Source organism: Ptychodera flava, chromosome 16 (assembly GCF_041260155.1).
Source record: "Ptychodera flava strain L36383 chromosome 16, AS_Pfla_20210202, whole genome shotgun sequence".
Lineage (NCBI taxonomy): Eukaryota > Metazoa > Hemichordata > Enteropneusta > Ptychoderidae > Ptychodera > Ptychodera flava.
The window spans coordinates 11,245,872-11,272,876 of NC_091943.1; the positions used below are offsets into that span (position 1 = coordinate 11,245,872).

The window sequence follows — 27,005 nt, forward strand, 5'->3', positions numbered from 1 at the left end:
ATCGATATTTTTACCAACTCAGTTTGTCCGGTTTCGTGAAATTAAGCGGAAAAGTTAAAAATATATAATATATGCTAATAAGTGTCAAAGGTCATCATCAATGTTAAAGCATATCAAAGATCACACACTTGAATGGATTTCCCTCCTTTCAGGAAAAACATGCGTAAAAGCATACTTTTTGGTCAAAAATGTCACTTGTAACCGCATATTTTTGGGAAAAATTTTTTCCTGTATACACACACTATTAACAAATATTTGAAGCTCATACCAAGTATTTCAAAGACCATAAACAACTCAATGCTATTTCTAGAGCCTTTTTCAAGTTTTGGCCCACAGACTATATTATTGTAATTACTTGAAAGTTTTGTTAGGACGCTTTAGGATTAGTCACATGGTTTGGCGGCCATGTATTGGTTTGAACTAAAAAGCTATTCCGTTTTTGCTGTAAGATCTTAGGAATTCAATCCACGAACAGAAGTACATGTACATCCCAAATATCAAGTTCATAAGTGTGACAGTTTTCAAGACAACTGAGTGAATACATACATACATACATACATACATGCATACATACATACATACGTACATACATACATACATACTACATACATACATACATACACACATACATACATATACACATCCATCCATCCATCCATCCATCCATACATACATACATACATAAATACATACATACATACATACATACATACATACATACATACATACATACATACGTACGTACGTACGTACGTACATACATACATACATACATACTACATACATACATACATACATCCATCCATCCATCCATCCATCCATCCATCCATCCATCCATCCATCCATCCATCCATCCATCCATCCATACATGCATACATAACATACATACATACATACATACATACATACATACATACATACATATACGTACGTACGTACATGCACATACATACATACAGACAGACAAAGACTGACAGGATGACATATTTACAGACAAACCGCCAGACAGAAAGACAGTCAGTCATAATGCTACCCCTATACCAACTAAGATACAACTTTCATTCAGGTTAATACAATTATTTATTTGGAAGAAATACATAATAGAACACAACGTTTAACGTTCTGAATAGGAGGGATAAATCTGTGTATAATAAAGTTTACAGATGTCTACGTGAGAAATTACAGTACTCGATACCGAAAGCAGAGCATTATAAGAATAATACAAAGTACAGAGTAATAATTTAAGGTTCTTCACCAAATACCGGAATTTATGTCGAGTACATTGTGCAGCGGATGTAAAACAATACCGAAGTATACGATTTACAAGTACAGTTAACATTATTATACCAGTTTTTAGTCCCATTTTGCCAGAAAATGTCGAAATTAAAGCATTTTGAGGATGCCCGTCGCACACTGCATTGCATGGTTGTCGCAGACTTCAAGCGGTCAGTGCATCTGCTAACTGCACAGAATGAATCTCTGGAATCTTCAAACCGCGTTGCATAGTGTGCTCGTGGTAGAAATTGTAGTTCGACAGCACAATTTCAATGAAATTAACAGGCTTTGGACAGACAATTATTCACTGTAGGAAGTACTCAATGATTAGACGAATATTTTTATAAAAAAATGTAAAATCGTTTCATTTCCACCTGTTTTAAATGTGATATAAGGTCAAAGGTCACATAGCATTCAATAACAGCTTAAGGATGTACGATCGGAAAAATATAAGCGTACTGCGCCGATTTCCGCGCAGAAATGTATCCATAGTAACCACGCGCGCATAGTGACGTTCCGAACGTTTTTGCGTTGTACAAAATCAAATGTCGTCTGCAGGTAAAGGAAAATCGCGCCGAGAAAATGTTCAGCGTGCCCTCAAAACACGCTGGAAGGTACGAGACTTCAGCAAAGAGATAAAAAAAAAATGCAACATGACCGTAGCCTGTACAGCGTAAATCAGAAGTGTGACGTCTGATTTGCTATTCGTGGTTATCATTCCAATGATAGTGTCGCTAGTAGACCTACCGGAGAATGGAAGAATGGCCGTCGCATAGTCGATTTGAGTGAACTAGCCGAAAATCTTGACACTTGTGTCAGTTTTGGGCTTGCCTTTACGATTGTCATCGTGTATTGGAGAAACGCCAAGTTCACGAACTCGGCTCCTGGCTCCACGTAGTGTGTGACAACTTACTTAGCCTGCAGCGAAGTCAACCTAATCCCCACGGATAAGCGTCACGGCAATAAATATTACGTGATTTTTGTATGCTGTATTAATATATAGACTCTAAAAGTAGAAGAACCTAAAAGTATGTGCTTTGTTCTGTCATTTCCCTCTAATTAAAGTTTAATGGTAGGCTTGAATCATGACCATGCCTGGACAGGGCGCTAGGGCTAGGGCCACTGTAGGTAGCCACGGCAGTCAGCGGCATTTGAAGAGCGCCCTCGTGCTTCGAACCCGGGAGAGCATGCTTTATCGCCAGAACCTGTAAATCCTAGTTAGTTTTTGCAAAATTGTGAAAAATCGAGCTCGGTGACCTACTAAACAAAATGTGGTTTTGAAAAATTCACAGAAAGGGCTATTATTTGGCAAAGTTTGAGAAAATTGACATTAGTAGAAACTATCAATAATTAAAAAATTACCCTCTCCCATTCCTAAAATTTGGGGCATATTTGTTGCAATTTTGGTTAAAAAATAAATATGATGACTTTTTAACTCAATTTTAATGTAAGTAAAATCTTCAAAGTAGCTTAGGTTTATAATTTCTTTATTCTTTTACAGTGTAAACGTGAAAATGCAATCATGATATAAATATGAAAATGATGACCTGTTTTATTGATTTTTAATGATTTTGTGAAAAACCGTGAATTTTTAATGTCATTTTGTAAAAAAACAAGCGCGGTGACCCCATGTTTTTTTCCCAGTTTTGGACTATTCACATATGTAGGTATTCAAAAATCCCCATTTGAAAAAATTGACATTACTTTTATTTTTTCCGATCGTACATCCTTAAGATACTGTACTCAGCGTCAAAGTTATTTGACTCCACGTCGTCTAATACCAAAACTTTCTGCACGATGAACTTTGATCACCCATAACTTTGGTTCAACATGTTATCTGCTGTACTGAAAAAACCAATAAGTCAGTTACTTTAATCGACTGAATCCTAGGTAAAGATCATATCTAATGAAGAATTAAGGGATTGCAAAGTAATGGCTTAATGGTTGTATGGTTCTAAAAGAGTAATGATTCTGGTATGCTGCTGTGTCATTTATTGCACTGAGCGCATTATCATATGCCTCGTATATCGAATGTCAAACTCTCCACAAGGTTCAATGGTAACTCGACAATGATGCAGTTGGTGACATAGTTATCATTTGACTGAAAGTGAACGGAATATATTTTTAACTCGACAACTTTGGGATTTAAAACTTTTAAAATTATATGTTTTACACGGAAAATCTTGTTTCTACAAAAATTGTGCATGAAAATAAATTAACCCTTAACAGTACGTGTTTGAAATATATAAATGAGCCATTCGACAATGAAAATCATTCTATCTTTTAAAAGATTTTCGTCTGACATGAAAATGAAGCATATGATTGTCATTTGCAAATAAACCAAAATATTTTGAGTGAAAACTATGCAAGAGATGTCATGTAATAAAGAATTATAGCCTAAGCAAGGGACTATATATTCTTGAGGCAGGATACCTTTTGTCCTACTCACGTCGGGCAGATGGTCACCTACCCTCGGGCACATAGTCCCATGTTTGGGCTATAACATATACAATGCATTCCTGTATTGTATTGATTACTGATATAATTTAATTTGAAATTTGAATAGAACTGTGTGCATACTTTCTTTCTAGCAGCTAATGACAATGGCACAAAACAAGCAAATGCTGTCATGCCGCCATCTCTACATCACATTTGATCGGATTGATAACCGATACGTGAAAGCTTAATTATCTAGAACTCTGTAAGTTATTTTTCAATTTGGTGATCTTACATGCCTCAATAGCCAGACCGTGACCAGCAAACCACTGTGCAGCCATACAACAAAGGATTTCTAAGTTTGTCAGAGTCTGTGTCATTATATGTAGATGAGAACTATTTAGAAATTCTAAAGTATCTGTACAAGTCTTTCCCGAGTGAATGTCATCTTAGTATATCCTGTAAAAAAGATTTGAAAGATATGGCGTTAATCTAATATGGCATATGTTTTATCAATATACTGATCAAAAAATCTTTGGAGATTGCAAAGAAAAAAATTAATTTGACTGAGAGACAATTCCTATTATACAACAGAAACCAAAATATTGTAGTTAATGATTACAAACGACCTCAAAAGAGGGATAAAACTGCAGCAAGTGTAAAGGAATACAGTAAAAAATTGGCCGACTAGCGGGAAATACAATACTCGTTAAAATAAAGACTGCAAAGTTAAAACAAATACAGTAAAATACTAACCGTTCCAGTTTACCTAATCGCGACTGCGCTACTGGAACATCATCATGTGGCCGTCGAATGTGTAACACCTGCCTGCATACTTTTACAACCAATTTCATTCAGGGCCCGCGTGGTAGAGTCAATGTTTCCGGCGTGTTCACATGCACGTCGGCTAACATCATCTATTGCATCAAATGCAGACGCTGCAGCATGTTATATATTGGCGAAACAAAGCGTCGCCTACGCGATCGCTTTGCTGAACACCTTCGCACTGTGACCGACAACAAGCTCGCATAACCGTGGCCTAGCGTTTTGTACACCACCCAACTGCGGTCAGTCTGACATGCCAGTGTCTGCTATAATTTCCACCACCGACTCTACCCGCCATAAACTCGAACAGGACACTCTTTTTAAACTCGGTACTCTGGCACCAGCCGTATGAATGCATATTTTAACGCGTTTGATCGTTCCTTTGTTTGATTGGCTGTTTTTCTTTCTTGTGTTTTCACTTTTCTCTAGCGAGTTTAGTACTGACGAAAGGTTGCAACTGAAACGTCTGCGCATTTTAGTCTCTGCTTTGCAAGTGTTTTATTTCACGCTGGTCGGTTAGTATTTTACTGTATTTGTTTTAACTTTGCAGTCTTTATTTTAACGAGTATTGTATTTCCCGCTAGTCGGCCAATTTTTTACTGTATTCCTTTACACTTGCTGCAGTTTATCCCTCTTTTGAGGTCGTTTGTAATCATTAACTGCAATATTTTGGTTTCTGTCGTATAATAGGAATTGTCTCTCCGTCAAATTAATTTTTTTCTTTGCAATCTTCAAAGATGTTTTGATCAGTCTATTGATAAAACATATGCCATATGACATTAACGCCATTTGTATTGTATTTCCCGCTAGTCGGTAAATTTTTCACTGTATTGCAGTTAATGAATTTTCATCAGATCTATTTCGCTCTGTTTTAGTATGTTTTAGTATATTTCTTTTTAGTTACATTTACTGCAACATAAATAACAAGGGCTGCATCGTGACTAGAAGACAGCAAGAATGTAAACTTTTACTAATTGTTGCCTCCTCTTATCTACCCCTTTCATTCAAAAGGGGCATGTAAATGAATTGAACTCCCATACACTATGAGTCTGTTTGTCTTCATCATGTACTGAAGTGATTTTATATCAATCCTTCATAATATAGCTTAAAAGCTGTTCCTATCTACACCTCACAATAGTTAATTTAGGCGATTCCCTTTACACTATTTCGATGTATAGATATTCAATGCTGTCACAGAAAACAATGATATTGAGATACATCATGGTCCCAAAAGAGTGTAAGTAGTTCCAGCATACCTTTTTCACCACCAGGGGCCGCAGGTGGGTTTTGTGGATAGTATTGTCCAGTTGCAGCCATTGGCTGGTTGGGCGCACAGGCAACCTGTCCAGTTTGGGCCATTGGTTGGTTTGCCATGTAAGGTTGTTCAGTTGGAACCATTGGTTGGTTTTGAGCATATGGTTGTGTGTAGTAATACACCTGATTAAATTAAATGACATGATGGAAACCTATTCAGGTATAACTCTAACTTTGAGAATTACATATTTGCTAAATAAACATTGCTCACCCACAGTACATGCCAAAATACTTGACAAATATGTAGTTTTATTTTAAATTTCAAAACACATCTTTCCATTGTGTAGTAACGTCATGGTACACAACCTCCTGGGACAATGTTGTATCACACACTGTACACCTGTATTATCTGCAGTACAATTAAATAATCCGACGCTGCACCCGACCCCGTGTATTTTACTCAAAATCATCTCTTCGAAAATATTCATTAAATATTACTTAATTTGTTTACCCAAGATTAACATATTGGTTGAGTTCATCTTTTAGCTTGTCAAGCAGTCGTAAGTTGCGTCACAAAGAAGTGTCAATTTATGCAACTTGTGAAATCACACGATTTTCTGGCCTCTCTTTTCTCCAAATTTTAAAACTTCCTAAAAGTTTAACTCCACTCCAGCTGGGTCAAATTTTAGAAAATTTCACATGGTATTCTCTAAATACTATATGACAAAACTACCACTTTGTTTGGCAATACTTTTCTTACATTTTGAAAATGAGGCATTGTAATTTGCTAATCATCTTTCAATCACTTTCTTGAGTGTCAGTCTTTCAACCCATGGCATTTTAGAATGAGGATAGATAATGCTACATAGAATAGTCGTTTTTTTTCTACATATACTTTTGTGTCAAGTGAAATATTACATTTTAGAAAATGGCATCTAGTTTATTACTTTAATTAATTTTTATCTTTGATACCAAAATTGAGGATTTTTACCCCAAATATATACTCCTTCATCCTTTGGATAAACTATTGCTAACTTACTAAACTTAAGGTTCTCTGCTTTTTAAAACTACATTATATGAGATTTCAGCAATGCTGTTGCTGTTGAACAAAGTCACACGCGGGCTGAATTCAAAGCATGTGGCCCCACAGCAGCAGACTCGGAATCCGACAAAAGCAAATGGCGAACCCACTTGGATCCGTCAAAAGCACTATGACATATGCCTGAAAAACCGCAATTTTCCGTATACTAGCAGCACGAGATGACGACAGGAGAAGACGAGAGGGGACAAAATCAACGATGTTCCCAACCCTGGAGCTTCAGAGAGTCTGCACTGACTACTGGCATAGCAGTGGCTTCAAGACAATACGGCTGGGTGTGAGTCACCCACAGCCAATTGACACTGCCGATCTAAAAAGTTTAAAACTCGACAACATGAGAAGGAAATCGAAACTCCTGATTTTGTAGAACAGGGCACAAACATGGCTGACTCCGAAACCCGTCCATGAGGAATGGAAGACCATAAAACAGGGCCAGACAAAATGTAAATAACAGGAGCAAAATCCGGAAAAATTGGAACACAAATGCTCCAATGACAATGGGAGAAAGGAAAAACTTTGAATGTTGCCAGACACGAAAATTACTATTTGCAAAGAATGCACCTAAACACACCCCGAAAGCAAAAAACAGCTTTCGTACACTTGCACAACAATGTCTAGAATAGCTTTGTTGTACTGTAAACTGCATGCTAGCTGAAGCAGCAACTCGACAAAAGAATCACAGTAGCCAACATCAGTATTCTGTGGAAGGCTACAAAGAAACTGAGAACCTATAATGGATTAATTGCAAACTTTTATAGTGCTAATAAGGACACCTTTGGTGTGTGAAAATTCTTATGTAGGTTCTTCGGGATTCAGAATCAATTAGGTACTGGTTTACTTCTTGTGGACTGTTATGTTATAGATAAGTAATTTACTGTTAGTCAATCGAAAGTATTTGGTCTGTTGACACCAATAAAGCTCATATCTAGGCCATTTTTTTGCGACAACACAGATTATGACAATTATTTAAAAAAAGGAGCATACAACTCTAATTAACTTTCCTAAAGCTTCTGTACTTCACATGCCTGTCATTATGCTTCAGTTGTTTGCAAATTACAGCATCTTAGCCACTTCACAAATCAAGTCAGAGGGCTAAATGACCATTATATCAAACTACTCTGTATACATGCAATGCTCAAAGTTTGGTTGAAACCTGAATATATGTTTGCAGCAAAATTAATTTGTCAATGATCCCAATGAATTTTGTGCGAAATGCGATGATCATGGCTGATAAGCAATGTGTATAGTACATACACTTAAGATAACAAATGTTGAGTCAATTCTTGTTTTCAAGAATAAAACGGTGAATTATTATTAAATTTTACAACTCCATCCCCTTTAGTGAGGGGGACACACCTGTGTACTGTACTGTGCATATGGATAGGCTGAACAAAGATTTAACGCACACTCACCGCTTGTAGTGGCTGTTGCTGATATCCACAGCACACAGCCCTGCAGCAAACCATGGTTTGTTTTATTGCCAAGATCACTTCAGTCACAGAAACAACCAGTATTATCGCATAAGCGGCGGTCCAGGCTGGCTGCAAAAATTAAACCATGCACACATGACCCATTTTAACATCTGAAATACACAGTTTATCCGCCAATCTAAAACTGTTATAGCGGAATGACATATCGTTTACTCACTGATAATCATATTATTGTTCTAGTCAATGGGTCTCTTGCCAAACCATATCCTGGTACACATTGAAATCATTATTACCATAAAGTATAATCATTATATTTTCGAGTAAAATTTTAAATATAATACGTTTTTATAACCCCTTATCATTGATTGTATTAACTTTGCTTACTACAGTAAGAGTTTTGGCTTGTAGGGCAAATATAAGAGAATAAATTTAAAGTCCCAATAGCTACAAATATGTGTAATAAACCGATCTCAAAATATCGTAAGTTTTCCAAGAGCTTTCTTTGAATAAGACCAATTGGTAGTCAGGTGGCTTAGCAACAAAAAACAGCAAGATCGTTACACGGATGACAAAAGTGCCAAATTTGGTACAGAGGTTCCCATATATGTGTAGATCAAAATCAGCTATTGCTCCAAAAATTCGGGCCACCGGAAAGGCTTGATGACGTCATAAATTGAAAATGGTCGCCATTAGGCCTATACTGCTTAAAAATGGTAAAATACGGTTTATTCGGCCAATTTTCAATATATTTTTGAATAAACTAGCACAAACATTCTAAATTATAAAAAATTAAATTGACTATTATGATGACGTCATAATCCAAATGGCCGACCAAAATCAAAAATGTCCGCCGTAACATTGTCTAAAATGTTAAAGCACTGTTAATTAAGCCTGTTTCAGCATTTTATCGCCTGAACTGAAATTAACACCCCAAATTACAGACAAAACATATAATTTATGCAAATTAATTATTGTGATGATGTCATCAAACCAAAATGGCAATCGAAAGTTATAAAATGGCCGATTATTAAGTTAACTATGCTTGGTACAATAGCCCATTTACGTGACAAAATGATAGTTTCAAGGTAATGTACAATTTGTATTAATATTCTATAAACTCAAAATAAAAGATAAATGTACTAAAATTTAGCCGATAAGTTCAACGCATGTAACAAACTCTTATGAGATTATTTATTATTAAACAATGATCTGTGTTTGCAAAATCGAATCGATATAAAAGGAAATGAAGGCAACTTCGCACACTGGTTCAACCTTGTTTATGGTACGATATAGTGAGTAAATTAATGTGTTTCGTGATAAGGAAACATGGTGAGAAACCAGTGAATCGATAGTGCTTTGACCCTTTTTGAAAGGTTTTATGTTGGTAATTCCTCCTAGCGGTGTTTCGGGACAAAGTGGGATCCCTTCTTCAGTCACTTGAATGGTCTTGTATTCCAACATGCTTAGTTTGATGGTAGCCATCAAGTAGAGTTGCTAAGATCATTATGTTGTGGCCTGATTGTTGCGTGAATTGTTGCTCAGACCGTTCATTTGTACTCTCCTTGTGTTTGAATTTTGCTTAAAGGAGGATATCCTGTATGTTTTTCTTCCTTTTATACGTTATTAAAGGTTTTCTGGAAAACCATGGCCAGCGTTTAATCGCCCTTCATTATTTTCCAGTTTCTTATCACATTGTTTGATTAGGCTGGTTTTGATGAGGTTGTGCTGACAAGTTTTTTTTTATTACTCTTATTTTTGTTGATGAAGGATGGCTGACATTTTGTTACATTAACTTCTTTTCGATACAAGCTATGTCTTGTTTTTTCTAATCTCGTTGTTGAAGTTTTTGCGTTGAGAAATTGATTTTTTTTTATGAAGTCCATATTGTTGTTGCATGTGCGAACATATCTGAGTAATTCACCTTTCTTTAATGAATCATTTGAAGATTGGTGGCAGATAATATCGTCAGATGGTTTGGTGTGGGTTTTGCAGTCGAGCAATCTCTCTCAATTGCGTCTCTGGCATTTGAAGACCACAAGGTCAGGGTATGAGATTTTGTCGATAGAATGTTCAATTATGATTTCCCAAGTTGAACGTAGGGTACATGGTGTTGCATTCCTCGACAAATGTTCTGAATGTTATAGGTCTATGCTCTGTTCCTGAGTAAATCGTTAAACGTTTCCATACGATTATTTGACCGGATTGGGATTGAATATAACTTTCTCCGTTTCATGGTATGTGATATAAGCTGTTTCTGGTAAGCCCATGCTGCATCCTGTTTGTAATTTTCTCAGTTGAATTAAAATATGTTGCGTTTCAGAATAATCGGCAGTAAGCCTTTCATGTACGTTCTTTTAGTTGTTTTTTGTATCGTATCAGTTGGCTGGTACTATTTCAGAGTCCAACGCTATGATCGCTGCCTTTATAGCTTCATTTTTGGCATGTTTTTCTACCATACAACGTCTAATGTTACCAGAATAGAGTTTGCTTGTATTTTATTAATTCTAACTTGTTAATGAAGTTTTTATGTCTCTGACATATGTAAATCGTCTTTGCGTGTTTGGTTTTATGATAAAGTCGAGAAATTCCGAGATTTGGTTTATTGGGCTCGAGCAGCCATTTCTATTGAGACTATGGATGATGCTTGTTCTCTCTGCTTGGTTCTGTGTATGTTTGGCAGGAGATACCATCGTGGTGTACAAATTATTTTACTTATGGGAATGGGGAAACTGTAAATCACCTCGTCAAGGATCTTCGTGTCGCAGATAAATGATTTCATATACAATATCCAACGTATAATATGTCGCCAAGTGTTGCCTAACTTTCTTTAATGTCATTTGTCGTATTCAAAATTGATATGCCTCTTCCTTTATTGAAGGGTTTTATTGCGATTTGTTTGTTTTCAGTCAGATTGTCCAGCAGTTTTTTCTATTAGAGTTATATTCTTTCTTATATGGGTTGCAAATAGAATTTCCTCTATCGATCTAAGTTGCTTCGAGACAGTTTTACAATTTTGGGTTTTCCGCTGTTAGAAGTGTCGACATTGGACTTATCTTAGAACAGATGTCTGATTGATTGATTGATCGTTTGTTTCTAATGATATTGCACAATCTTATGATGCGAATAAATTTGTTAATATCTGATTGAACAATTTTTCTGTATAGGCACTTTGGAATGGAAAAAAATGTCAAGCCTTTGCTTAATGCTTTGATTTCAACATTTGGTAAAATTTGATTTGCAAGATTTTTGATGAATCTGTGAATCTTTCTGAGTTCTTGTTTTTGTTTAATCTTCGAATTTCTGTTTATGTTATTCGCTTCCTGGCGTTTTTTTTTTGTTTTTTTTTGGTTTCCAAACAGCAAAACGATGCCAAACACGAAAGGCAAAGACGCTTTTCATAAAATTCACGAAAGCTGCACAAAAAGCAAGGTAAGCTACCTCCAAAGCCAAAAAAGTATTCTCTTCGTTCATATAACTCTGACGAAATGGTCTTTTTAGGCCAGCACATCCTCCGAAAAGAGAAATAGTGTAGTACAAAATTATGTGTCTGTCACCACACATCGAGATATAAATAACAGAAAATTCAACAAAGGAAAAAGGCTTCTCAAACAAAGGAAGGAAAAGACCCAAATCACAAACATAAAACCTTTTTTCGGGGACCAAGGTCACATGACCAAGGTCAAGGCATTATTTATTCACCGGTTTCTCGCCATATTTTTGTTATCATGAAATCACACTACTATAATTGATCTACTCACTATATCGTAACACTTTCAAAGGTAGAACCGATGCGTAAAGTTGCCCTCATTTCCTTTACATTGATTCAGTTTTTCAGACAGAGGCCATTGTTAAATAATCAATAATTTCATAATAGTTTTGTAACTTGTGTTGAGGTTATTGGCTGAATTTTGGTACATTTATCATTTATTTTGAGTTCATGGATCATCAAGACAAATTGTACATTACCTTTGAACTATCATTTTGTCACATAAATGGGTCATTGTACTAAGCATAGTGAACGTCATAATAGGCCATTTTGTAATTTTCAGCTGCCATTTTCGTTTTATGACGTTATCACAATAATTAATTTTCATCAATTATAGGTGTTGTCCGTAATTTGAGGTGTTAATTTCAGCTCAGGCACTTAAATGCTGGACACAGACTTGATTAAGAGTATTTGAACATTATCACACGATATTATGGAGGATATTTTGAATTGGTCTGCCATTTTGGCTTTATGACGTCATCACAATGATTGATTTGCATCAATGTTATGTTGTATTTGTAATTTGGGATGTTTCTGTCAGTTAATTCAAAAAATATTGAAAACTGCCTTATTTAACCGTATTTTATCATTTTTAAGCAATATAACGGCGGCCATTTTGAATTTATGACGTCATCGAGCCTTTCCGCTGGCCCAAATTTTTGGAGCAATAGCTAATTTTGATCTACGCATATATGCGAACCTCTGTACCAAATTTGGCACTTTTGTCATCCGTGTAACGATATTTTTGTTAAGCCACCTGACTATATATGGAGACTGAAAATGTGTATAACATCGTCATAAGTGTCGAAAGTGGCATATGAATTCAAACGTTCTAACATCATTTTAGATTCGCACCTTTTCCAAAAACCAATCATGTGACAGAGAAAATACAGATTACAACAACTCAATGTTGCCCGTCGTGTGTTGAGCTTTCAAGTAAATGGCAACATGCTGTTTAATGATCACGATGAGTATGTGCAGGAATACTGCACTTTTTGTACTTTTCCGTGACGCCATTTATGAGTGAGGCACCGTTTAGTATTAAACCCGCTAAAACGTCTAAGCATGGTCCAAATCAGCGAGCAGTGATTTTTCTGTACATATACTTCATTTAGGACATTTACACGAACAAACTTTGTTTTGAACATGAAATCATGAAAATAGTGCATACAATTCGCAGTTAATGGGCCTTTAACAACCATATTTTACATAGTAGAGTCAAAATAGCGACTGTGAAAAAAGACAAAGCTATTACGAAAATCTTGAACCTACATCATTTAGCATATTTACACTGATCTATGTAGTCCAAATGGCTGAAGATTGGCAAGAGTCAACCATGCTGTACCGTACGCTAACTTTGTCTGCAAACACATCTTTGTATCAAAGCTTTGCTGTTATGCATGGTAATGGGAGATTTGAGATCTTTGAACTTAAAGTTTACCGGGTCATCGAATTAAAAATCGTTTGAAACACCGTTTGTATGTTATAGATAACTGCGTCAAGAAATGATCGTTGATTTTTCATAAATCAAAAATCGAGTAAAGGACATTGCTAAATGATGATATAGTTACAGCTGCACTTACCCATTCTTTGGCTGCCAAATTCAAATCCACGATAGCTCCTGGCAGAATGCCTAGTCCGCCAAGAGAAGACAGAATGGAAAGCACCAAAGTAGCATGAATCTGTTGCAGAAAAGTAAGTTTTAAGTATTAAACATTTATCTTAACATTCTATTGTTCAATATTTCACGGTGTTTAGATTTTACCGTTTTGATCCACTTTGACCTATAGCGACTCTAACCACAAAGTCAGCTCCTGGATCTTGTGATCTCCGTTTGTTTGCCTTTGAATTTAGTATTGCTGTTATGGCTGCATAAGCCGTTGGCAATGATGGGAGTGTTGACTAATCAGCTTAATCCAACTTTGAAAACTATTACTGTATGAAGTGGCTGTTTTTCATTTCGTACACTATATTTCTGACTCCCCTTCACATAACTATTGCTGAATAGAACAGTAATTACAATATGAAGATTTACACGCTATATTAGCTCAGAGACCACTTGGCCCAAACAAATTATGTGTAGTCACACGCTATAGTTGTACATGTAGATGTAGAATGTTACATTTTGAAATGCATGCTAAATTGTCATTAACTGATTCATTGGAAATTTACCCTGTGTGTAGGCCTTTTAAGTTCACAGAGAAGCACAAACACACATAGACTGAGTAGTTATTATATAAATATCATGAAATGTAGTGACATCGTACTTACCAGACAACGATTCTTGGTCCGGGCTGAACCAATACCTAGGGATCCTGTGATAATGAACTGCAGATAATGACAATTTAACCAACCGAAACAAAACATCATAGGTCAGATGTACTGACTGACTGACTGATTAGGTTATGAGAGTCATTTGTAAAGTAATTTAACGTCAACATCCCACAGCTGCTGAGCAATACAAATCATTATTTCTCTGATGTCTTATAAAAGAATTTCACACTATCAGCCATTTAGTCAGCTGTCTCTTATTTTCATACTCGTCAAGGAACATGCCAATACACTGTTAAAGATCACATTTGAAGTTGAGGATATCTGAAATAGCTACCATGCAATGTTACTGGTAATAAGGGAAGATGCTTGAATCGATGCTTTTGGAAAAATCCTCTAAATCATTGCTGATACAAACCACACTGTTTAATATGACTGTACAGATGAAGTGAATTACACTCTGAGATTGACTGAAATTTTACACTTACAGACTAAAGTGTCATTTTAGAACTCTGGATTTTAATTTTAGGTGAACTCATTCTACTATACTTAGCTCTGATGCCCCCTATATTCAAATACTGCAGAACTGTCAATGGAGACTTACTAATATTGCAAAGACTACTACGCTCATGAAAGACACAAATTCAGCTTCAGATCCAAGTGAAATCAGAATAATGGCAACTGCTATCAGGACAATACCGCATACTAGCTGACCTATTCCAAGACCACGGCAAGAGCCGACCGCAAGGTTAGGACTTGTATTGCCATGTGACTGCTGTACCAGCACGATTTGTTGTGGTTCAGCTGTTGCAGTTGTAGTTTGTTGTAGGCCAGGAGAACCACCTTTCAAGTCAGTGTTTTCCATCTTTTTTTTCTGAAAATATAAAAACATAGAACCAATGCCCCTACAGCTACTATATACATGGACGGTATAGAGGGCGAAAATAGCATATACTGTGCAGTGAGGGTAGATGTCCTTTGGCAATATTTTTACGGCAGAGAAATTGTTTCAGTATGGTTCATACTCACAGACCACTATTCACAGACATTCATCAACAGCAAGTCTAGAAAACTGCCATCTGCCTATAGTACCTTTGCCATCTGTCTCGCACACTAGGCGGACACTTATAATACAGGCAGTTTGACAAAACCTGTCGACACATCAAAGATCTATTAGACAAGTGGTTTCTGCGACGATGATTAATTATAGCAATAATTTAGCCCCATGCTGTAATGATTTACTTAATCGATGACCTGACAGCTGTGTGAATGTTGATTTGACTTAATGATTTGAGCTTAGACAAACATATGGCAAATGTCGCTAAAGCTACTGGAGACGTAGCTAATACATAGCATGATACCATATGTAGTAAGTCCAGAGGTCTCTTGGCAATTATGGCAGAAGAATTGTATCAGTATGGCTCATACTTACAGACTCCCTAAATACACCGACATTCATCAATAGCAAGCATAGAAAATTTCCATCTATGCCTATAGTGTCTTTGATTCCTCTCTCTCACACTAGGTGGATACTTATTCAGGGGTTCATTAAGTTTTAAAGTAGGGGCCAGAATGAAAAAGTAGTCAGCTTGCAGCTGCCATGGCCACAAAGCGGTCGTCGTGGGGGAGGGTCCGGGAGGTAAGGGGTTATTCCCCCCTCCCAGCCGAAGGCCGGAAACCCTGAAAAATGAATTAAAATTCACTAAATTCACTTTTTACAGCTCTCAGTCCTTGAATTTCTAGTATTTTCAGGTGAATTGTCAGTAGTGTTCCTGGGCAATTTGTTTTCATATCATAAAGTCATTTTCCTTCGAGATTGCAGGCCTAAATATGATAATTCATAATTAAAAAGATAAAATGAGGTAATGTTGACGATATTTTGAACAAAGAAAACTGAAGTCTTAGAACCTAAGAACCTCTATGCTTTTAGGAGGGAAACAATAATAATTCACTATTATTAATGATATAAATTTAATATTGTAGATGCTATTATACAGTGTTACATCTAGATAGGATAGGAGATTCCCCCTCTGTTTAAATGTTGGCACCCAAATTAATATGTCAAGGTGGACCACTACCCCTTATAAAATGGTGCCAGTCACACCATGGAGAAGAACAAGTAGAACACATGAACTGGTGAAATCCCCCCGAAATTTTCTGGTAAGGAAAAATCCCCCTTGTTGATGCCATTCTGGATGAAACACTGATATTTAAAGCACAGTAAATGAGAAACTTTTCAGTAATGTATAATGTTATGCATAAAATTAAGAACCCTGATGTTTGGTATGGAAATCTGTAGATGAAGAACTTTTATACCACTGGAGAGGTAAAAAGGATAATTTATTTAACAACAATGATAAAATGACAATCATTAAAATATTGCACAAACAGAAAGAAAGACCCTCAAGGTTATTTGAGTATATGGGTAGGCAAAGTAAGAACCTTGATAGGATATGAAAATTTGTCACATTTGGATTTAACCTGACGATCGCTTTAAAGTGAATTTAGAGGTCTGATCGTATTTTAACCACTCTGGACGACATTTTTATTGGCGTCGATAGACCGAAAAGCAGTACATATCATACGACCAGCTGGTTAGGGCAGAACCATTTGATTTTTTTTTTTTTTTGGGGGGGGGGGGTTATGGAGGAAGTGGGTATGGGAGCAATTTTTTTTCCTGTCAGAGTGACAGCAATATTTTTCTACTGTCATACCTGCATCATTTTTTTTTCAAATGGAGCAGCAGTGCAAATTTTTTATTGGTCATCAAGTTTGTAATGCGTTGTATATGAGGGAGTCATCATTATTGACGACTTGAAACTCCAAAATTTCGAATGCCCCCCCCCCCCGCCAACCATGATGAATTTGAGTAACCTCCCTCTCTAACTCTGAAATTTTGACTGATCCCCCACTTAGAAAAGTAAAATACCAATACATGTAATTGTAAAATTTACAAAATACAGCAACAGTAAAGACCTTTCAAATCCTGATGTACCCTGCTGGACTATCATCAGTTATCTCATGATGGTTCAAAAAAGGTGAAACCATCAAAATGAAATTCAAAATCACAATAAAATACAGCTATATAAAAGCTCACGCAGTATCTAACCATATATATTGTTTAATTTGGATGGGTATTATGACCGGGTTTTCACTAGGATATCTGACCGGGCAGAATTTGAAAGTACAGAGGGAGAACACGCGAGAGGTTTAGAGAGAAAGTGTCATAGGGGATTTCCCTTATCTTGCATGGATATTTTAGATATTCATGTGTGCAATGGTGCAGTCTGTTGCAATCTGAGAGGTGTTCTTTAATTTTTTTACTAAATGAAACTGTTAGAATACCCCAAGGGGGAAGCACGAGAGGGGGTTCCCCCTCTCGTATTGGAAATTTTGAGAAATTGATATGTTTAATAGTACAATCTGAGAGGAGTTTCACTTTATTTTGCACTCAGTAAAACTGTTTGAGAATGATATTGAACACTCATATTTTTTACAGTTTTTGCATGATCAGTGTTTGAGTCACAATATTCAACAACCAAACAATGACAATACAATTTGTGAAAAACAGTTCTGTTTGCCAGAATTACTGAAAACAAATGAATATACAGGAACGGAAAATCTGTGACCTTCATTTGTCATTTCCCAAGCTGCCAGCTTCTAATTAAAAGCCTGAATATGGTATGTGTAACTGTAAAAATGGTCATTGAACTCAGGTAAATTAAAACATGTTTCTGTGAAAATAAAGGATGAATTCATAATATTTCAGTTTTGTCCTAGATCCTGTGAAATTTTGAGAAATTGATGTGCGCTACGGTGCAGTGTAGTACAATCCGAGAGGTATTTTCAATTTGTCTTTTACCAGTAAAACTTTAAGAAGACCCAAGGGGGAGAGCACGAGAGGGGTGCCCCCCTCTCGCATTGAAAATTTGAGAAATGGATGTGTGCAAAGGTGTAATCTGAGATGTGTTTCAATTTATTTTGCACAAAAAATTATTCTTCCTCTCCACATTTTGAGTAACGCCCCCTGAAGTTTTCAATTATTTTAGTGACCCTTTCCCCCTCACATTCCTCCGAGTACATGGCGAGACACCGGTGAATCGATAGTGCTTTAACCCTGGTCATGTTATCTCAGTCCCCGGTAAACCGGTTTGTTGATTGAGTGATTCAAAAATGGGGTTCCCTCATCAGTCGCTCTCTTGTTTTGTATCCCCTCCGCTTGGTTGTGTGATTATTAAATCATCTGCGTCCTCAAAGAGGAGAAGCCAGATTAGCAATTGAGAGAGTTCGCCACTTTTGACGGACTCTATAGTCAGCGATCCGGTGCGTGGTGTCATATTATAATTAACATGACCAAGCATCGATGTAAGTTCTCAGGGAAGATGTTATCTTTTGTGGCCAGAGAAACAAGGCTCACACATTGTATTTCATTAAACTTGTTGTTCCTCAATTTTTCATTGTCAACTTGTAATCTTTCTAAAATATTTATATTGAGAGAATAATATAGTGGTTTTAACACTAGTTTATTGACTCCTGTTTTGTGTTTTCATTTTTTCACAATTTACAGAAGTCAAATAGTCCCCTTTAGATAGTGCCTATGCCATTGAGATATTGCAACAGAAATCCTGAAATAAGATTTCTTGTGTCAGAAAAGGGAAGGAACACATTGAGTGTAATGAGGTGTAAAATAGACCTATGTAGTGCATGCTTATATCATAAGTGCTGGGAAAAACATAAGAATCGATTGTGGTAAAACCATTTGCGTCGTCTATGGCGGCGCGCCGGCAAAGAATACATGAGAATAAGGTTTCCAAATTTTGCTCATTTCTGGTGCATTGTGACAATTTTTTTCACTTCTGTCTGTTTTGACAATTTTTTTCTCAGGCCATGACAGGATCAATTTTTTTTTCTTCTATCTCACCTGGTGACAATTTTTTTTTCCTCAAAATCCTCCATACCCCCCCCCCAAATCAAATGGTTCTCCCCTTATATACCTTGATACATACGCCTACCGCAGTGCAACGCACGTTGGCTTACTAAATTTCGAACTGTAGTCGGAGAGTTTTTTCTTGAGAAAAAGTCTGGTCATTGCCTTCGAAAACAGTTTAAATCGAAGTAATTATCCTCCTCTTATTTCTTGGTCCACTTCAAAACCGAAGATCGTACAGCGAAACTTGACCTTGCGATCGCTTCCTTCTTCATTTGTTCATCGACCATTTTGAATTGAGCTAACGACGGCCGACAGTTGTAGTACGCACGTTTTCATTGGCGTATATATAGGTCACCACATATGAATCGACAATTCAGGTAGCCAATTGAATCGTCCGTTGCACCTCCGATTTTCATTGGGGCAGTATACGCAAGACTGTGCTACATCGTAGTACAACTGTACGAGGCGATCGTAGTAGTCGCTCGTCTTCTAAATTTTGTAACACAAAAAAGCCGTTGGAAAATTTGATTACACAGTTTGAGAAACTTGTCCGTATCATTTCAGTAGGCAAATATTTTAGCTATGAAAGAGTTCTATTTTTCCAAAAAAGTAGCCGGCGAAATCGTGAGATTAACCGGTCAATTTCGCCGGCTGCCAGCTCTTAATGAAACACCTGGGCCTCTACATGTTGTTTATTGACCAAAATCGGTCAGAGTGTCTCGAACATAATCTTACAAGTTTTAGAATGTCTTTGCTGCAGTTCCGAGGCCCACGGCTTTCCTAAGCGATTTGGTCAAGTTGTAGTCTACGAAAGTACAGAAGATTGCCGTCATTTCTGCTAAGGGAGCCATCATTATTTACGGCCTGGGGGTCGGAAGAATGTGAGGGGGCCACTCCAAAAATTGAAAACTTCAAGGGGAGGTAGCTCAAAATGTGGAGAGGAAGAAGGGAGGTTACTCAATTTTTTGTGCGAAATAAATTGAAAAACCTCCCAGATTGCACTATTGCACACATTAATTTCTAAAATTTTTCGATGCAAGAGGGCGACATCCTCTCGTGCTCTCCCCTTGGGGTGTTCTCACAGCTTTACTTGTAAAGACAAATTGAAAATACCTCTAAGATTGCACTAGACTGCACAATTGCACATACCGATTTCTCAAAATTTTCACAGGATCTAATACAACATTGAACTGTAGTATACCCATCCTTTATTATCATAAAAACATACATTTTAATTGGCCTCAGTTCAATAACCATTTTGACATTAAAACATACTATATACAGGCTTTTCAGTGGAAGTTGGCAGTTGGAGAAATGACACAAGAAGGTCACAGATTTTCCATTCCTGCATATTCATTTGTCTTCAATCTCCGGCAAACAGAGAGTTGTTTTTCAAAAAATGCATCCATTCGTCATTTTTGGTTGTTGAATATTGTGACTCAAACACTGATCATGCAAAAAATGTAATAAAAATATCAGTGTTCAATGCCATTTTCAAACAGTTTTACTGAGAGCAAAATAAATTGAAACATCTCTGATTGCATCATTACACATATTAATTTCTTAAATCTTCGATACGAGAGGGGGAGACCCCCTCTCGTATCGAAGTTTGCAAATTAAAAATTAGAAATTTACAAATTAAAAACATCTCATTTTGCACCAGACTGCACCATTGCATTGCGCACATCAATATCTCAAAATTGTCCATGCAAGATGGGGGAAAGTCCCCTCTGACACTTTCTCCCTCACCCTCTCGCGTGCCCCCTCTACTTTCAAATTCTGCCCAGTCAGATATCCTGGTAAAACCCTGCCATCCAAATTAAACAATATACTATATGGTCAGATACTGGTTATAGCATGAGTTTTTATATCTGTATCTTGTTGTGTCTTTTAATTTCATTTCGATGTTTCACCTTTCTCAACTGTCATGAAATAACTCATGAAAATCTAGCTGGGTGCATTTGGATTTGAAAGGTCTTTACTATTGCTGTATTTTGTAAAATTTACATATACATGTTTTCAAATTTAAGTTTTCTGAGTTCGGGGGTAGTCAAAATTTCAGAGTCAGAGAAGAGGGTTACTCAAATTCATCACGGTTGGTAAGGGGTTACTCGAAATTTCGGAGTTTCCGATGAATTTTGTCCGACTCCCCCCCCCCCCCCCCCCCCCTCCAGGCCGTAAACAATGACGGCAAACGCCTGTAGCCATAGACAGTCTATTGCCTAACTGACGTACAAAAAGTCTTCTTTTATTTCGCCGAGCGGTTCTGTCTGTTGTTCTAAGCTAGTGTAGGTGATTGATTGCCGTACGTTGCGAGTTCGAACCTGAATGAAAACACCGTATTTTAAACGTCGACGTCGGTGAAGCACACGTTTGCCCTGTCGTGTACCTCTGCCGCGCAGCTCCGTAAACTAAACTGCTATCATGTGTTCGTGACCAACAGAGAGTAAAACATTCATTTATATCACGTGACTCTCAATAGGGCGTCGCAAATACGGTTACTCAGCAGACCAAAAATCAACAGTGCATATCATACAGCCATGCATGGGATAGCTTCGTCATACACTGCATGGCGGTTGCACGTCATTTCGAGTGTGTGTAACGCCATACTTAACCACGGCCTTTTTGTTATCCTTTTTGTTGTCAACTCCTAAAACGAATCACAAAGACGGTCTGCAACTCACCTGGTCTTCAGGTACGTGTGATATATTACGCACTTCTGATCATTGGCGTTGTGGTCAGACTGAAAGTGACTGTGCTGTTCTTGTTGATCGTCTATGCGCTTCCCTAGCTTACTGTTTGTAAACGCCTGCGCGCGCTTGGGCATGTGCAGCATATGGCCGCAGCATGAGGCATGGATGTCAGAAAAATGCAAACACCTTGCCCATCAATCGCCAACCTTCCAAGGGCTTAGGACAGATTTAAAATCGGGAAGACTAGTGTCTAAGTGTCTATAAAACGCATTTGCTCTATAAAATGACGCATTTGAAGTCATATCGACATTTTGAAGTTGCTTTTTCACCCAAAAGTATACCTGCCATATGATCAGATACCATTAACGTTATGCAAAGTTTTGAAATCATAGTATTTACTGGTATTGAACATGTCAAACAGCACAAAATCATAGCTAATAGAACTATTGATTTTAATGGATTGTATTTTTTCCAAACTTACATTGATTATAGAGGGATGCTTGCCAGTTCATAAGTAAAACATCGAAGTCAAATAACTACCTTTTAAAAAATTAAAATTGGAACAGAAAAATAAACTAAGGTTACTTGTACAACAAGCAGTTTGCTTCAATTAGACAAAAGTAGTCGGATATAGCAATGAAGCATACTATTGTAATTATAATAATTATCCAGAGACACTGTTGGAGTCAAAGATATTTTTCAATTCAATGTATGTTGGACAAAGTCGTGGACAAGTACATGACTGTTTTTCGTAACTGACTGTTTACAGATAACCAGGCACATATTTGAAGTTAAACATACCTTCAATAAGGTATAAGTAGTGTAATACAGCAGAGAGAGCTTACAATCATAAGAATTTTATTGGGACACTTCTCAAGTCATGGGAACACTTTTGGAGTCATATGCATACTTTTCAATACAATACCAAAGCACTTGAAGTGTACTATAATACTACAAGGAACTAACACTTGACAGGTCACCTGGCACATTTTCAAAGTCAAAAAAATCCTTCCAATTACACATGGGTATTTGCATACAGCAGTTGAATTATGCAAGAATAAAAAAAAATCCGGGGACACTTTTGAAGTCACGAGACACTTTTTTGAGTCATAGTTTCTTAATTCAATACAAAATATTGGACATTCGATCCAAACAATTGTACTGTAGTCACATTAGGGACTGGACATAAATTACAGGGGGGTAGGCCGGTGTTTTTCGAAACACCGCTGCATCAAAAATAGTGACCCTTAAAAAGTTCATGCACAAAAATTAGTGACCCTCCCCCTTATCCGTGCATGAAAATAAGTGACCCTCCCCCGTTACTCAACCCCCGCCCCCAGCAAACCTGCAATGTGTTCAGGACCTCCTTCTGACTTGCTATACTTTTGAAGTCCCCTCACAAAAGGAAGGCAAAATGTGGCCGATATAACGCTTTTTCCAAAAAATATCAAATCATATCTGTGTTATAATTCATGTAATTGTACTTTGCTTGAAGTGGCAGGTAAAAAGTGCATGTAATTTTTAGATTTCATCGATAGTGTTGATTCACTATACATGGTAGTCGACTATAAGAAAACTATGAACGTGTATTTTCCAATATAAAACTAGAAATATCTGTTCATCTATAGATGTTTAATAACTGATTAAAATATACTTGATTAACATGGGTTGTTTACAAATGCTCATGTGAACAAGATATTTGATTTTGGAATTTCGCTCAAAATGTTGATCCCACTATACATGGGAGTCTATGACAAAACTGTAAAAAACAATTTTCACAATTAAATATATGCACTATTTGTGCATATATGGACCCTGAATAATTGATATAATTGTACTTGATTAGTAGAGGGTGGTAACACGTGCATCTGTGTACAATAAATTTGTTTATGGAATTTCGTATAAAATGTTGATCCATTAAAAATTGTTTTCTATGACGAAACTATAATTTTTTTAAATACAAAACATGGCAAATCTGTGTATTATGTATGCTTGATTATTGAATTTTATGTTCTTGATTAGACTAGAGTTGTTACAAGTCCATGTATGTGCAAGAAATTTGATTTTGGAATTTCATCGAAATGTCCATTCACTGTGCATGGCAGCCTATGATGAAAGTATGAATAATTTTTTTCGAATACAAAGCTAGGTAAATCTGTGCATTTATGTACACTTGATTATTGGTATTAATGTTCATGATTAGACTAGAGTGGTTCCAAGTCCATGGTTGTGCAAGAAATTTGATTTTGGAATTTCATGAAATGTTGATTCACTATGCATGGCAGCCTCTGAAGAAACTATGAATATGTTTTTCCAATACAAAACTAAATAAATCTGTGCATTTATGTACACCTAATTATTAGTATTAATGTTCATGATTGGACTAGAGTGGTTTCAAGTCAATGGTTGTGCAAGAAATTTGATTTTGGAATTTCACTGAAATGTCGATTCACTATGCATGGCAGCCTATGAGGAAAGTATGAATAATTTTTTCCAATACAAAACTAGGTAAATCTGTGCATTCATGTACACTTGATTATTGGTATTAAAGTTCATGATTAGACTAGAGTGGTTTCAAGTCCATGGTTGTGCAAGAAATTTGATTTTGGAATTTCACTGAAATGTTGATTCACTATGCATGGCAGCCTATGAGGAAACTATGAATATTTTTTTTCCAATACAAAACTTGGCAAATCTGTGCACTTATGTACACTTGATTATTGGTATTAATGTTCATGATTAGACTAGAGTGGTTTCAAGTCAATGGTTGTGCAAGAAACTTGATTTTGGAATTTCACTGAAATGTTGATTCACTATGCATGGCAGCCTATGATGAAAGTATGAATATGTTTTTTCCAATACAAAACTAAATAAATCTGTGCATTTATGTACACCTAATTATTAGTATTAATGTTGATGATTGGACTAGAGTGGTTTCAAGTCAATGGTTGTGCAAGAAATTTGATTTTGGAATTTCACTGAAACGTTGATTCACTATACATTGTAGGCTATGAGGAAACTACAAATAACTCATAGGTTATCTGATCCTAAATTGTTATTCAAAAGTTGTTCGACCTGAAGCTTCCAGTTGTTTTTGATGACATTTTGCACTATTATGAATAGTTTGTATTCTGTCAATGTCCTCAAAAAATAAAAAATGTACATACAGCGACATGAACATTTGACACCTACCTATACCCAATGTATTGTCATTTGGAGAATGATATCAAATAAGTGATCTCCCAAATTGTTATTGAAGGCGTCATTATTGGGGACAGTTTATATGTACAATAGAGGAGTTGGATAAGTAGAAATCATGACAGCTTAAATCAATGTGGCTGCTTGGATCACCAATACATTGTTTATTATACCCTTCGGGCGCGCCGAAAATGGAAATGACAGAAAATGAAAGTGCAAGGAGGTAATTTTTCTTTTTTCAGTATTCCATATTCTTCAATACGCGCACATGCAATTTCAGCTTTGATGCATAAAAAAGGTGACCCTCCCCCATAGGCGTGCACAAAATTTTATGACCCTTCAAAAATGCTTGTGCGAAAAATGGCGACCGAACCCCAAAAAACACCGGCCCTCCCCCCTCCCCACGCCTGTAATTTGTGTCCAGTCCCTTATTAGCTGATACTTTAGAGATAACGTAGTAAATTTTTAAAGCAAACACATTCCTTTAATTATGTATGAGTAATTTAATATAGAAGAGGAAGCATATAATCGTCACAATTTTCCGGGGATACTTTTGAGATGAAGAGGGCACTTTCGGAAACAAATACATTTTCTCAATTCAATACTAGATGATAGACAAAGCGAACGAAGCATACTACAGTCCTATTAGTAATTGATACTTCATGGGTCACCTGGCATTTTTTTAAGTTAAACAAATCCCTCCAATTACCAATGGGTAGTTTGATGTAACAGTGGGAACATATAACCATGAAAATCATCCGGGGAAATGTTTCAGGTCACCGGGACACCTTTGCGGTCAAATCGATTTTCTGAATTCAATACTAAAAAGCAGTAGAAGTGTACAATTATTATTAAAGTAACAAACATTTAGAAGACCACCTGACACGTTTTTATTGAGAAGTCAAGCAACGCCTCTCAAATGTGTATGGACAGGCGGATATGGCAAGGGATTTTATAGCCATGGAAATTATCCAGTGACATTTTGAGGTCACTGGGACACTTTTGGAGTCAAATCTATTTTCTTACTTTAATACTAAATTTGGAACAAGGCAAGCAAGCGTACTTTAGTCCTGTGAGTGAATGATACTTTACAATCACCTGACACGTTTTTGAAGGCCGACACATTCCTTCAATTACCGAAAAGTCGGTTGAATATAGCAGAGGGAGCATGCAGTCATCAGAATTTTCCAGAGACACCTTTGAGGTCACGAGGACACTTTTGGAGTCATATGTATTCTTGTAAATACAATACCGAGTCATAAACAAAACTGTGAAATTGTACCATAAGCATTTCATTTACTGAAACTCTCAGGTCACCTGGTACATTTTTGAAGTCAAACAAATCCATCCGATTACGTATGGGTAGTTTCATATAGCAGTGGGATCATATAACCATAAAATCATTCGGGAAACTTTTCAGGTCATCTGAACACTTTTGCAGTCATCTATTTCTTTCTCAATTAAATACTGAATGTTGGACAGGGCGAACAAAATGGACTATAATCCTTTAAGTTACATACACTTCGCAGATCACCTGGCACATTTTTAAGGGGAACACATTCATTTAATTAAAGTAATAGGATATAGCATTGGGAGCAAATAATCATCACAATTATTATAGGGACATCTTTGAGGTCACAGGACCTTTTAGAATCATCTGTATTTTTTCAAAACAATATCAAATGTTGGAAGTGTGCTATAATGATATTCGTAACTGGTACTTAACAGGTCACTTGGCACATATTTTTATGTCAAACACATTCCTTCATTGATGTTCAAGTGGGTGAATATAGCAACAGAATCATATAATCGTCAGAATTATCCTGGT

At 36.6% G+C, this 27,005-nt stretch overlaps 1 protein-coding gene across 2 annotated transcripts; it reads right to left on the minus strand.

Annotated features, from left to right (window-relative positions):
- Window positions 1-1,077: 1,077 nt before the first annotated feature.
- LOC139152815 (membrane-spanning 4-domains subfamily A member 4D-like) lies at window positions 1,078-22,088 on the minus strand. Of its 2 annotated transcripts, XM_070726159.1 has the most exons (8): window positions 21,971-22,088; window positions 15,789-16,036; window positions 14,961-15,230; window positions 14,357-14,413; window positions 13,669-13,767; window positions 8,302-8,430; window positions 5,793-5,973; window positions 1,078-4,170 (listed from the first exon to the last, which is right to left on the minus strand). In XM_070726159.1, exons 2-8 carry the CDS (start codon window positions 15,813-15,815, stop codon window positions 4,121-4,123), a joined length of 813 nt encoding a protein of 270 aa, XP_070582260.1. In that variant the 5' UTR covers window positions 15,816-16,036; window positions 21,971-22,088; the 3' UTR covers window positions 1,078-4,120. The 2 variants fall into 2 exon arrangements, with proteins under 2 accessions (XP_070582260.1, XP_070582261.1); XM_070726160.1 differs by lacking the exon at window positions 15,789-16,036 and having other exon boundaries at window positions 1,083-4,170; window positions 21,971-22,087.
- Window positions 22,089-27,005: the final 4,917 nt, after the last annotated feature.

Coding starts and splice junctions, on each gene's coding strand:
- LOC139152815 (XM_070726159.1), bottom strand. CDS start 15,815: ATGAATGTCGGTGTATTTAGGGAGTCT. Junction 14,414..14,960: donor TAGTAGTCTTTGCAATATTA/GTAAGTCTCCAT, acceptor CATTATCTGCAG/TTCATTATCACAGGATCCCT. Junction 5,974..8,301: donor AGCAACAGCCACTACAAGCG/GTGAGTGTGCGT, acceptor TAATTTAATCAG/GTGTATTACTACACACAACC.